The sequence below is a fragment of the Trichoderma reesei genome (assembly GCF_000167675.1).
Source record: "Trichoderma reesei QM6a unplaced genomic scaffold TRIREscaffold_19, whole genome shotgun sequence".
Lineage (NCBI taxonomy): Eukaryota > Fungi > Ascomycota > Sordariomycetes > Hypocreales > Hypocreaceae > Trichoderma > Trichoderma reesei.
In genome coordinates, this window is record NW_006711166.1 from 600,189 (window position 1) to 612,639 (window position 12,451).

The 12,451-nt window shown below is 50.3% G+C and overlaps 3 protein-coding genes across 3 annotated transcripts; all 3 read right to left on the bottom strand.

Moving 5' to 3' along the window:
- Window positions 1-1,008: 1,008 nt before the first annotated feature.
- TRIREDRAFT_110316 (uncharacterized protein) lies at window positions 1,009-2,866 on the bottom strand (the record flags this gene model as incomplete). The annotated part of the gene is made up of 5 exons (XM_006967877.1): window positions 2,688-2,866; window positions 2,358-2,617; window positions 1,959-2,295; window positions 1,684-1,905; window positions 1,009-1,615 (listed from the first exon to the last, which is right to left on the bottom strand). The coding sequence occupies exons 2-5, from the start codon at window positions 2,536-2,538 to the stop codon at window positions 1,009-1,011; spliced, it is 1,347 nt and encodes a 448-aa protein (XP_006967939.1). The 5' UTR covers window positions 2,539-2,617; window positions 2,688-2,866.
- A 2,946-nt stretch (window positions 2,867-5,812) lies between these two features.
- On the bottom strand, window positions 5,813-7,155 carry chi18-17 (glycoside hydrolase family 18, chitinase; the record flags this gene model as incomplete). Its single annotated transcript, XM_006967878.1, has 3 exons — window positions 5,813-5,902; window positions 5,969-6,948; window positions 7,047-7,155. 3 exons carry the CDS (start codon window positions 7,153-7,155, stop codon window positions 5,813-5,815), a joined length of 1,179 nt encoding a protein of 392 aa, XP_006967940.1.
- A 1,833-nt stretch (window positions 7,156-8,988) lies between these two features.
- On the bottom strand, window positions 8,989-11,342 carry TRIREDRAFT_80659 (uncharacterized protein; the record flags this gene model as incomplete). Its single annotated transcript, XM_006967879.1, has 6 exons — window positions 8,989-9,144; window positions 9,207-9,616; window positions 9,674-9,890; window positions 9,946-10,168; window positions 10,242-11,182; window positions 11,245-11,342. The coding sequence occupies 6 exons, from the start codon at window positions 11,340-11,342 to the stop codon at window positions 9,006-9,008; spliced, it is 2,028 nt and encodes a 675-aa protein (XP_006967941.1). The 3' UTR covers window positions 8,989-9,005.
- Between the last annotated feature and the right edge of the window lie 1,109 nt (window positions 11,343-12,451).

Genomic DNA, 12,451 nt, shown 5'->3' on the forward strand with positions numbered 1-12,451 from the left:
GCCGCCAATCCAGGTTGTAGTGAAGGAAAATGGACATCAGGTCTTATAAGGAATACAATAGCCAGCACTCCGCCGGTGTATTGTGTCGTTCTCCGTCCCTGGATAGTATTTATGAAGGACAATCATGAACTGTGAAGGATAATCGTGATTTGTTTCAATTCCTCACGCATCAGGCTCAGGTTTGTCCAAGCTTGGGACAAATCCCAGATTAACCGCCTTCTAAAAGCCAATCGAGGCGTTCTTCGTTTTGTATCTATTCGTCTTTCGCTCAATTTGGACAGCTATTCTACGAAAATCCCATCGATGCCGGAGGAGGGCTTTTTTCTTACGCACGTCGGCATATATTGCCGCCAGTCAATCTCAGCTTGCTGTGACGACGAAGTGCCGGCAGTATGAGCCCCACAACCGATCTGGAGGACCTGCGAGTGAACTTGAGAAGCGTATGGAATCTGATTGAGACCAGCGGGGCTATTGGGAAATCGTTAAAAACTTCGTCTTTTCGGCGTGATCTGTAGAGGCGGTGAAACGAATGGATCGAAAAGAGTCAGCTTGATTTACCTAAGGCCTGTACACATAGTCCATGTTGAATATCAAAACGAAGAGTCCCTTTATTGCTGCAGAGTACTCAAGCGCCTACTTTGTGACAACCGACGAACCAGAAGCCGTATATTCCCATAGTGAGACCGATTTTGCGAGACCGGTGTTTATAACGCCCAATATGACCTCGTGTATCACCACCAATAAGCTTGGAAAGGTTTTATAGCCCTTCCTACTTGACTTTCCTTGTTGGGCAAATTGAAATCCCATCCAGGAGGCAAGTCTCATATATATCCACAACCTTGCATGAAGGGACAGAGGGGCTAGTTGCTGGAATCTTTGTTTGAACTTTCTTGGCCGTCTCGACATTGTAGTAGGTATGTTGGTGGGGACACGGAAGACTTTGTTCAAATAACACGAAGGAACCGCTTCTCATAATCATAATGCTTCATCTATAGGCCATATGAAGAGCTACGCCCTTTTATCCTCGGTAGGTACGCGGTGATACACGAGCACATTCGTCCCATCTGCAAGAGGCTCGTTTCGCGACTCTAGCGAATATTTTCCCAGCTTGGGCGCTGCCACCCACCAGACTGCCCAGTAAACAACAGACGCTGCCAATATGGAAATACCCACAATGGCATAGAGCCAGTATGGCAGACTGGTATCGCCTTTGCCTCCTGGGGGCTTCAAGAATGGAGCCACAAGCTGGAACGCCTGTCCTAGCATGAAGAACGCTGCGACCGGCAGCCAGACCTTGAATGGTCTTGGTGCCTTTGGCTCCGTCCAACGGAGGTAAAATAGCCCCGCGACTACCAGAGAGTTCATGACAGCCCCGGGATATCCTTCGACATCGAGAATAAAGTTGTAGGCGTCTCCGAAAGGTATGGCGACAATGACGATGAAGGAGGGAATGAAATGTAGGATTAAGCCGGCAGATGGCGAACCGAAGGGCCATGACGAAGCCCAGAATCGTGGAAAGGGAATGACGCCTTCCTTGGCAAGCTCCTGGTTGACTCGCGACTGGGCAAAGGTTACTGTCAAGACGTTGCCGTATGCTGAAAGAGCGACGAGGACACTGGAAACAGAGGTAAGTAAAGGCTGGTGCATAGCAAACGGGATCACTTCATGTTACTCAGAACTCACCTAAGAGCTCTCTGGGCGGCTGAACCAAACACTTTCTTCATGAAGAAGGAGGCTACAGTGGTTCCGCTTGCTGCGATTTCTGCAGGTGTCGCCGCAGAGAAATAAGCGACGTTGGCGAGGATATACAGAACTCCGCACGTTGAAAGACCAAGGGGACCGGCAATTTTGATGGTTCGAACGGGGTTCTTCACCTCGTTGAGCACATACATTGCGTTAGACCAGCTGGAAAAACAAAGTCAACCTTGAGTTTGCCAGATCGGAGCAATGGATCTTACCCTGCGTATGAGTTCAACACTTTGAACAATGCGGTTGCATATGGGTTGCCGGACTTTGCGGACCCAGCAAACGCATTGTGAAAGCTCGCGTGAGGATCCGGTACTTTGGAAACACCACCTCCAAGCACCACCCATCCCGTAACAACGATGAAGATGAGCAGGATTAGCTTCAGGATGGTGAAGAAGTTCATGCCATGAACACCGAGCTTCGGGACAAACGTGTGGATGACGGTGACCGAGATGATGACCGCAATGGCGATGCCTCGCTCTGCCCACTCCGTGACTGTCCTGTTTGCTGCTACCAGAATATTGGATGCAAAAACAATGCAGCCAGACGCTGTGACTCTTGTCAGGGATTGTTTCTTTAATTGCCTGCGCCGATTCGGAAGCTGAACCTACCAGTGAAGCCTAGAGCAATTGCTTGGACCGCAAAGATGGTCGTGATCAACATTTTCGGTCGCCGATATGCTGCCTCAAGATATACTTTCTCGCCACCGCTTCGAGGAATCATGCAGGCAAATTCAAGCCAGACGCAGAGCCCCGAGACGGACAGCAGCAGCCCCAGCACCCACAGGAGCATCGAGGCGCCCAAAGATCCGACCCCATTAACGATCGATGAAGGCGTAGAAAAGATCCCTGTGCCGATAATTCGTCCGATACTATTACGCATTGTTAGTGACTCGGTGCTTTGGGAAGTGCAAAGGGTGCGGGTGCAGGGCCAAGTCGCACATCAGAGACGTTGTGCTGAAGATGCCCAGATGGCGTCCCATTCCGCCAGCAAGGTATTGGTCGAAATGTAAGCCTCCCACTTCCTCCTTGAACTCCGTCTCAGAAACTTGGACTCCATTATCACTGGAAGCGAACGCAGCCTCGTTCTTGGATTGGGTTGGCGAATCGTTGGCCGCCATGTTTGCTGTCCTCGTTGTCGATATGTCCGCGCTGAGAGAAGGCGATGACGATGGAGGCTTTGGTCAAGGGACGTGGACTTTTATGACAAACAATCCACGGCGTTGATCAAAGTCTGCCCTGCATGATAGTACATGGTGCCTCACGGGCCTGCCGAGTTGGTGTGGTTGCACACCAACAGCGGTGGAATTGCGTGATCGCCGTCATGAGCTGCCTGGGGATCAGAGCTGCCGTTTTGGCATATTGTCCCACTGCTGCTACAGAAGATCATGTTGGAAAAACTCCGTGTCCCTAGGGGGCGTTATGGGTCATTCGTCGATATAAGGGCAGCGTCTCTGCACAGATTCGGCTCCTGTGTTCCGAAGGGCCTCACAATAGGGCTGTTGGTCGTTTGCGCGATGGCGCCATTTGCCGCTGCCAAGCTGGACAGTTACTTTGCTCGTACCGTAGTCTTTGTTTTCGGGTCTTTTCCTCTGTTGGCTCTATGGCTTCAACACAAAATAAGGCTAGCAAGATCGTTCGCTGGGAACAGGGTTATGGAAGGTTGGCCAGCTCGGGGGCGAGACGGAAGCGCTGAGCTTGTTCCAACTGATCAAAATGCCACCACAGCCTGCCCAATTGGCTCTGGCGTCTGTCTTACCGTCACCAATTTGTGATGGCTTATCTCGCTACATCCGGTGTGTCAAACAGGATTGGGGGCTGATTGATATCCGATAGCCGTGGAGAATACATGAAGAGTATCAGCTGTGGTGATTTGATTCCTCGACGGGACTCTGTGACTCTAGCTAGAGTTTGCCATGTCCGTCCTCGCATACCTATCCATCAGTGAGTACCTCAGATAGTTCCTTCTAGCAGAAGGGTGCAACAATTGGTCCTCCATGAAATGTTGAAGACGTGGTAGTGCCTTACACCGTACATACAAGTTCCGGCCAACGCTTCTTCAGCAAAGACCATCCTGCATGCCATCAGCAAGGGCCTTATGTCGCATTGATTGGTTCTTTCAGCCTAGACCAGAGCTTTGGCCCTATGGTGTGCTCGCCATTAGCTCTCGCGCAACAACCAGCCTCGTCCACGCGTAATGTGAATCCGGGAGCTTGGAGAAAATGCCGCGATACAGGTGTGTTGCCACACCTCGCAGCCCGAGATACCTACCTAGGTATGTTTAGGTGCCTAGTACCTTACGGTACGTGAAGCACGAGTACGTGTAGTGAGCCTCAAGGATGCCTTTCATGGCAAGCTGCCACAGGATGCCATTCCTTGCTGGACGCAAAGTACCAACGTTGTCAACTTACTGGGGGCGAATCTAGTGCAACTCCGTTCCTGGATCGTCGTGTTGCCTGTGCAGATATGCCTTTCGGATATCAAAAGCGCGCGTAGTGTATGACTGACTACCTGATGACGGATGATGAGATTAAGCGACGCAGAGCAATCCCAGCATTGGGCAACGGAAAGACTTCCAGATGCTTTGCAGTATCATAAACACGTGAAGTCTTTCAACGGCCTATAGCCGTGACCAGATCACTTGCCAAGCATTAACGACCAAATCTCAACCCCCCCGAGCAAAATCCCGATAAGATGCGATCCCTCTTTAGTGTGCCGCAGTCTCGGCGATGTGGCAATTGCATGCAGCCAAGAGATCTCCTTGGCGGGACAAAAAAACTCCGCTTTGATTGCTGCCAAGTTTTACTGCAATTTAGATTTCCCGGGTCCCGTGTCAAGGCATCTGGTAGGCCGCAACGCGGACTTTCCTCCTACGGATTTGAAGTGCATCTTTCCGCATTGAGCATTCACCAACTCAATCAATCACATACTACGAATGGAAGACGCGACAATTTTGACTCTTGAAGCCCTCACCGCTGGGTGTACCTTTTTCGATTGCTTCTAGGCATGATGCCAACCAGTAGCGAATCCTTCTGTAACGGTATTTGAACGCGAATGTTGATACTCTGCACCTAGTTTCCACCCTCACGTTGACCTCCATGATCTCCCACCATCCTAGATAATGAGCAGCTGCCAAGTAGTAGGTTCTTCGCTGCTTTCTGGATGACTGTCCTCGACAATGAACTTGACGGGAAGGATGTAGTAGTCTACAACGCCAGTTATGTGCGTCGCCGGCCATCGCTATGAGGAAGTCAGCATACAAACATCGCGACTCGATCCCGAGCATATCAGCTACACTTTCATAGCTAGAATTGTATACATGATACTGCCCGATACTAGCACGAAAAAGGCCAGATACATACCTAGACGGGCAATTTGTTACTATAAGCCAGTGCCTCGGCCGTCTTCCAAGCGCAAAGCAGACTATTAATGTGAGCTACCAAGGTAATCAATCCAACGTCGATTAGATGAGGAGCTCACAGACGATAGGAAGAACGACAAATGAAAAATGTCACACTCGGCTCTTTCCCAAACTCAGTTACTGAGACACTCGCCTCCGACGTTTATGAGAGCAGTACCGTCAGCAGCCGAGGAGCTGCTTTATAAAACCGCACAGCTCTGTGTTGAGTCTCATGCTGGCCTTGATCATGGAGCCAAGGTTTTCTCAATGACGAGTTTAACCAACACATGGATATTCTAGTATTCGCAACGGATGTTACCCATCCAGACCCAGAGCTCGTGGCAAGCAGGGCCAGCGCCACCATGGATGACAGAGCTTTGCTAACCCATCTCAAAAGAGCATATGCCTCACAATGGTCATAAATGTGCAAAAATGCCAAGGATATGCATTCCTGGCTTATTCGGCTTGACATAACTGTACACCTAGAGGACATAAACATGAAGGATAGATACTTAAATACATCTTTCCGGTCCAACTATATAGAGTGAAGTGAATATTTACATAACAGAATAGAAGACTCTTGCTTAGAAGCCGATGCAAAGTGTCTCAACCTCAAAGGCCCCAAATTGTGTTTTGGTGTATAAAAGGGTATGAGCACTCTAGCCCTTTACTGACATGAAGACCACCACTCCGACGTGGCGACGCACTTGTAAGGAGCCTGGCACTGAGTCGGGCCCGTGTAACCATTGCCGCCGCACTAAATAGAGTAGAGCGATTAGCTTCCAGTCTCTGAAATTGATTTCATGCTATGAGGACGACTCACCTGGCCCCATTGGGGAACAGAACCGCCAGAGGGAGGGTTGGTAGGTCCGGTACTGGCAGTGGACGACCGGGTGATAGTCTGAAGAGTGGTAGAGGCCGGGGGAGGAGGAGATGAAGCGCTGCCGAGATCGGCCACGATCTTGGCCAGGTATCCCTGGTTGGTGAATAGCTGAGCCATATCCCACAGCATGACACCGCCAAAGCTGGAAGAGCCCTTGGCGAGAGAGATGGCTCCAGAGAGCTGGGAGTCGGTAGGGAAAGATCCAGCGTTGGCACCGCCGACATTGGCGGGGGTTCCAATGAGGACCTTTGCGTTCTTGTTGGCGCTGACGGTCTTGGCCCAGTTGTCCCAGGTGGCCCAGTTGAAGTCAGCAGGGTAGTGAGAGACACCGCAGCCGTTGTTGTAGAACTGAACATTGACCCAGTCGAAAGGGACCTGGCCGTCGAGGAACGACTCGTCAGACACGTCGGGGTAGGGGCACTGAGGAGCAGCCGAGAGATAGAACTTCTTGGAGGTGCTAGCATCAATCAAGCTTCGCAGCTCAGCAGCGAAGGGCTCCATGTTGTTCTCAATGGGGTCCTCGAGATCAAAGTCGAAGCCGTCAACAACAGCGTCGCCGAATGGTCGGGGAGTGCTGTTGCCGCTCTGAACGGGACCGTACATAGCCCAAATCTCTTGGGCAGCCGCCACGGCGGCCGATGATGAGCTGAAACCACTTTCACTGTACGTGGAGCCAAACAGACTCATCATGATCGTCTTTCCATAGGTCTGTTGGCACTCGATGATGTCTGCCGCCACCTGGGGGCAGTTGAGCAGGTTGGGAGCCTGTGGGAAAGCCGTGCAGTTGTTTCCAACGTTGGCGAGGTTGAGGTTGAGGTTAGTGATGCCAACCATGAAGGAGATGTTGATGACATCGACATCAGGGGCATTCTGGCAGTAGTATGAGAGGCGATTCTGGCCAACGCTGCCGGAGTTTTGACCTGCAACCAAGGTTGATTGTTAGCTCTGGCAATATTTGGGAATTACGACTTTCTGTTCATCGAAACCCCAGCCTCTACAGAGGAGAAGAGATAATTACCCCAGTAGACGACAATGTTGTCATTGCTGTTCTGATTCCAGCCTGCCCGCGCTGCGGGAAGAAGGGACAGAAGCCCAAGAGCGGAAGTGAAAGAAGAGATGGAGGGCATATTGGCTGCTTGAAGTCGAAAGGAGTGTAGAACAGATGAAAGGAATGACTGAATAGGAAGGCAGACAGCTCTGAACTCGCCTGTCGTGCTGCTGAAATGGGAGTCACGAAGAGAGCAGATCTAGTCTTTATATCAATTTTATGGATAGCCTGATGATGTTTCAGTAAAGCACTTCGCCTTTCGTCGTAGCCAATAAGGCAGCTGATTTAGCCGTACAGCTGTCACATCTTGTCAATAGAACATTTGGGTAGGTGTTCTGTCAAACGTGACGATAACCCACCCCGGCAGGTCCATCTCGCAGGCTGACATGGTTACATGAATAAACACACAGGTTGACGACTGAAACATTCCATCCTAGGAGTAGTTAGGGAATATGGGTGCAGAATGTGGTGTTATCTTCCTCGACCACGAGGGCGCAAGTGATAGGGATTAGCTTGTCAAATCCACCTCCAGTACTGATAATGTGGGCTGTAAATGCAATCCATCCACGATTACTACTAGTATGAATCTGATGCAACGTTATTCTCTAGTGCCTCCGGATTATAGATGATATCAAATCTCAATGCGGAAGGTTCAGAGTGGTAGTTGCAGAGGCGGTTAGGGACATGCCCGTCACATCTAGCCGAAATCTTCATGCAGGTACCAGTTCCATATGGGGCATCAACCATTCTTCACAAGACGTCGACAAGTTCGGTTCACAAGGCTTCCACAATCCTGTGGCTATTATCTCTACCAAGTGCCAGCTTCATGAACAGGCGAAGGATGAATGACTAATCATCCTTTTTGAAAGATTAAGCAGCACCATGATCGAGGCTTCTGAACGGCTCTTTTTCATGAACCTCCAACAAAACAAAACGATGCCATTTATTTTCTACTGCTCGGCAGTAATATTCAATGGTTTCTCTCAGAGTGTTTAGGGTCTAGCCGATTTTGTCAGCTGGTCAGCTCAGAGCTTCCGTATTCGTGATAGGCTTCGGGGCAGAGGCATCTTCTCTGATCCTGCACGTGGCGGGTGCCATTCCTCCGTAATTTCGGATAAGACGGCATTGCAGTGCCATTGGCTGCTCTGCACCTATCTCCAGGAGTATTTTGGACGGCACGGAAATACTACAATGAATCAAACCGCCTGGGTGGGCCGTACATTGAGGTCAATAGTCGCAGTGCTAATATTACTGATCTCTGCCCATTTGAAGAAAGAAAAAAATAGTGTTCTAGTTCTTGGATGGGTAAAGATAGACCACTTGTGAAGCAGATGTTAATTCTCCACAGTATATTCAAATAACTTCGAAGCGAAAGCGTTGACGCGCTCAAAGAACACTTTAACATGGTGACGAACTATAGCATGGCAAGTCGATATTGAAGCACGCCGCATATGTGCTCTATCTCTTTTCCCAGTACAAGCTTGAGGCCGAGAGACGACGTTGCAACGACAGAGCATGGGGTCCAGGTCTACCAAGTAATATAATGCCTCGTGATGAACTGATTCCCCCACCGATCAGATGCAGGACCACAGCATTTTGTTTGGCGAATGTAGGGCGAATGTAGGGTTGAGGTTGAATCGAATCTGGATACTCGTTTGCTGCATAGAGGCATTTCTGAGCAACTCCTAATGAAAACACACGTTTCCTCTGTAAAGCCGATACGAACAAAAGCTCTGGTAGGATAATGCAAGAAGTATGGTTTCTGTAGACATCCATCAAACTAAGCTACACGATACACAAATAGAGTAAGACGTAAGATAGGCAGGTATTGAACGAGTGAACGATGCAGGGCAGATACATCCTGCATCATTGAATAACAGTCTGCGGTCAATATTCGGACTCAATCTGAGGTGCAACAATACTTTTTGTTCAAAGACGGTATTGCAACGCCAGCTCACCAGGTGCATGATACGTAGGAACCTTCATCTCCAGCGCCTCGCCAGAATATCCTAGATCCTCAGCTACCAGCATCGCAGCCTTTTCGCCAATAAGGAGCGCCGTGGAGTATCTAGCTCAGTGTCAGTCACTTGACGTTGTCAGATATCAACAAGCCCAAGAAGGGAAACTCACGTGTTACAGCCCACGTTATCGGGACAGATGCTAAGATCTGCGACCTTGAGTCCCTTGACCCCGTGCACATTCAGCCGTTCATCCAGCACTCCGTGCTTTACGATACTGTTACCCTCCCTGGGGGCCATGGAGCAGGTTCCCAGGCTGTGCCAGGTGCTCTCCACATGACGCTTCACCCACTCTTCGATGGCCTTGATGTCGCTCGCGCTGTACTTGAGTTCCTCACGTGTATCGACCCTGTTGGAAGATAACACGCTGAAGCCAGCCTTTTTGTCAGGCGCCGGCAAGTAAGAAGACCAGCTGCCATGGGTAATGCCAGCAGACAAGTTACCGGGAAGGGCGTAGGACTTGGTCGTGGCCAGGTCCATGTCATGAGCTCTCGCAGGGGAGTCGTAGTCGAAGAAAGGGTGCTACCGTGTGCGGTTAGTCACGACGATAATCAAAGGGTGCCATGAAGGGTAACGAACCATGGTCTCCACCTCTCCCGCATATGCATCCATCCTCCTTGCCGTCTCCCTCGACTTGATGTATCCCCATACCATTGGTACCATGTCACGCTCATCGTTCATGAAGCCGCAGTCAAAATCTGGGCTCTCGTATGGATCAGCGCTCTTGATATGAGTGCTGCCTCTGGAGAAAGGATATTCCAAGAAATGGAACATGGTGAAAAATTTTCCGGGTGGCCTTGCGGAAGAGGGTCAGAAATGAAGTCATGCCCGAGGTTTTGGAAGTTTCTCACATCAACATATGGTCACCAAACCAGCCTGATATGACGCTGTAGTGCATCACCGGCTTGTCTGGCTTGTCCTTGAAATAGCTCTTCCAGCCATCCTTGAAGTGAGGAGTCGGCCAGCTCTCGAACTCCTTCAACTCCTGCTCTGTAGGGCGGATCTTGACGCCTGCCTCGATGCCGTTGGTGGAAAGAGGGCCGGTTCCCTTCAAATGCCACTCATCGAACACGCCTGTATGCGGCCGACGTTAGTACACGCAGATCACATTATGCTTAGATATTGGGTCGGTCCTCATTATACTTACGCCTTTGCACTTCGGGTTCGCCCCGGATAAAGTCATCGAAAGTTTCGACATCAGGCTTGGCCCGAAAGACCGAAAAGGTCAAGTAGTGGTCTTGAAAGTTGAGCCCAACTCCAGGAAGGTTGACTAGGCAATTGACTCCCGCTTTCTTCAACTTCTCAGGGTCGCCGATGCCAGAACGTTGAAGGATCAAAGGAGACGAGAGCGTCCCGCCAGATACCACGATCTGCTTGCGTGCTCGGAATATGCGGGTTCGAGGCTGACCGGTTCCCAGCGGCTTGGTCGGAACAGTCTGCACTCCAACTGCCCTCCCATTCTCAATGATCACCTTGTCAACCTTTGTGTTGCAGGCTAGATAAAGGTTCGAATGAGCAGCTCGAGTGGCATGAATGTAAGCATGAGCGCTGTCACTTCGTCGCCCAGTGTCTCGGTTGATCCACTTAAGCCAATGCTCAGCTCCATGCGCAGTCACCAGATCCTGAAGATCGTCCACAACGGGGATGCCCTGTGACTCTGCAGCCCGAAGAAAGTCGTCTTTGATTGGATAGGTGTAGTTACCGAAAGACACCTTGATGGGACCCTCAAAGCCATGAATATCACGATTTTGGCAGGCCCTTTGATATGTCTCGTGTTTCTTCATGAGAGGCAGTAGCTCTTTGGTTGTCCATCCCTTGGCCTGGAAGTCATCGTAGTCCGAGGCTGAAGCACGTGTGTACATCATAAAGTTGATAGATGATCCACCACCCAGGATGTGTGCGCAAGGCACCACGGCTTTTCGACCAGCCAGCCACTTAGACGGACGTGACTCATAGAACGACGCGGTCTTGGAATCGAGTTTCATATTCCGTGGGTAGATACCCGGCCGAAAGACCCAAGGGTTATTGAGGTTGCTTTCACCGGCCTCAATCAACAGAACCTTGAGGTTGTGGTCCAGATTTGCCAAACTACAATCGTTAGTCTAGATGACATGGACTATTCATCAAGCCTGGGGAACACTGAAACTTACCGGCCGGCCACTACGCAGCCGCAGCTCCCACCTCCCGCCACGATGATGTCGAACTCATCGGGCAAGGAGCTACCATTACCCGAGTACTGAGTTGTCATTCTGTTCAACAGCCTCTGAGAAATGGTAAGTGAACTTCGCGAGGATGCAATGCTGTTCAAAGAATCGTGTGATAGGCATTGGACATGGCTCGGCCTTATATAGACCTCTAGAACACGTATATCATTGCTTTAGATGGCCAATGAATCTTGATTCCGAAACATCCCCCTTGGATTCTCACGTACTGTACAATTGAGCCACCTGCCGTATTCATCCCCTCACGACCCAAGCAGAAAAACGAATTGCAACCGTACGCATGGATCTAGAAGCGAGATATGATAGGTACACAACATCCCATTTACCCGTAGTCTCTTGCCACAACGTCCCATAGGTCCGCATAAAGTAGGCTGTGATGTTAAGTTTCTGGCTTGCATGGCCAAGAATGCGGGGTGTCGCACGACGAGAGATGATATGAAGCTCGGTAATCAAGTCTAAAGAGGAGGAGGCGGCCACGGTAACTAGCCGATATGGCGATGGGGGGGATAGCCTAGGTAGGTATATGACTGTATGAAGTGTTTGCAGACGAGTTCCCTAATGGATGTATGATATGACTCGGCCACGGCATATCGAGAAGCTGACGGGCCGTATTGATGTCATTCATGAAGGCGAGGATTCTTCTTGGTAGTTGACGCAACACCACGCTACTCTCCCGGCTGAATTCACTTGGCGCAAAACTTGGTAGACATATCATTTCCCGACTGCCAGTATCACGCTCGGTAGCTTGATACTCACCGGCTGACAACCTTCGCAACAACTACAAACGGTAAGTTAAGTACGGTTGCTCGACACATCTCCCCCGCTTACACGGGCATCCAAGCTAATGAGAGCCACAGTTCATGCACCCCGGATTCCTCCAACGCGGCCTGTGGAGACTGAACACAGCCCCTCTCACGACCCCAGATCTCCCGAAGTGCGTATTGACTGCACCAAGTGCGGGGATAGGAGCATTATACAGTGAGGCCATAAGCACGAAATCATTTTTGTGTGACGTATTCCCGATTCCTTCCTGGAAGCAATGACAACTGATCGTGAGGGGCTCGGATATATACACGATTTGTGTTCATGTGGACTTAGACATACCACATGGTGTCCCGCCGTTACTACAAGTTGA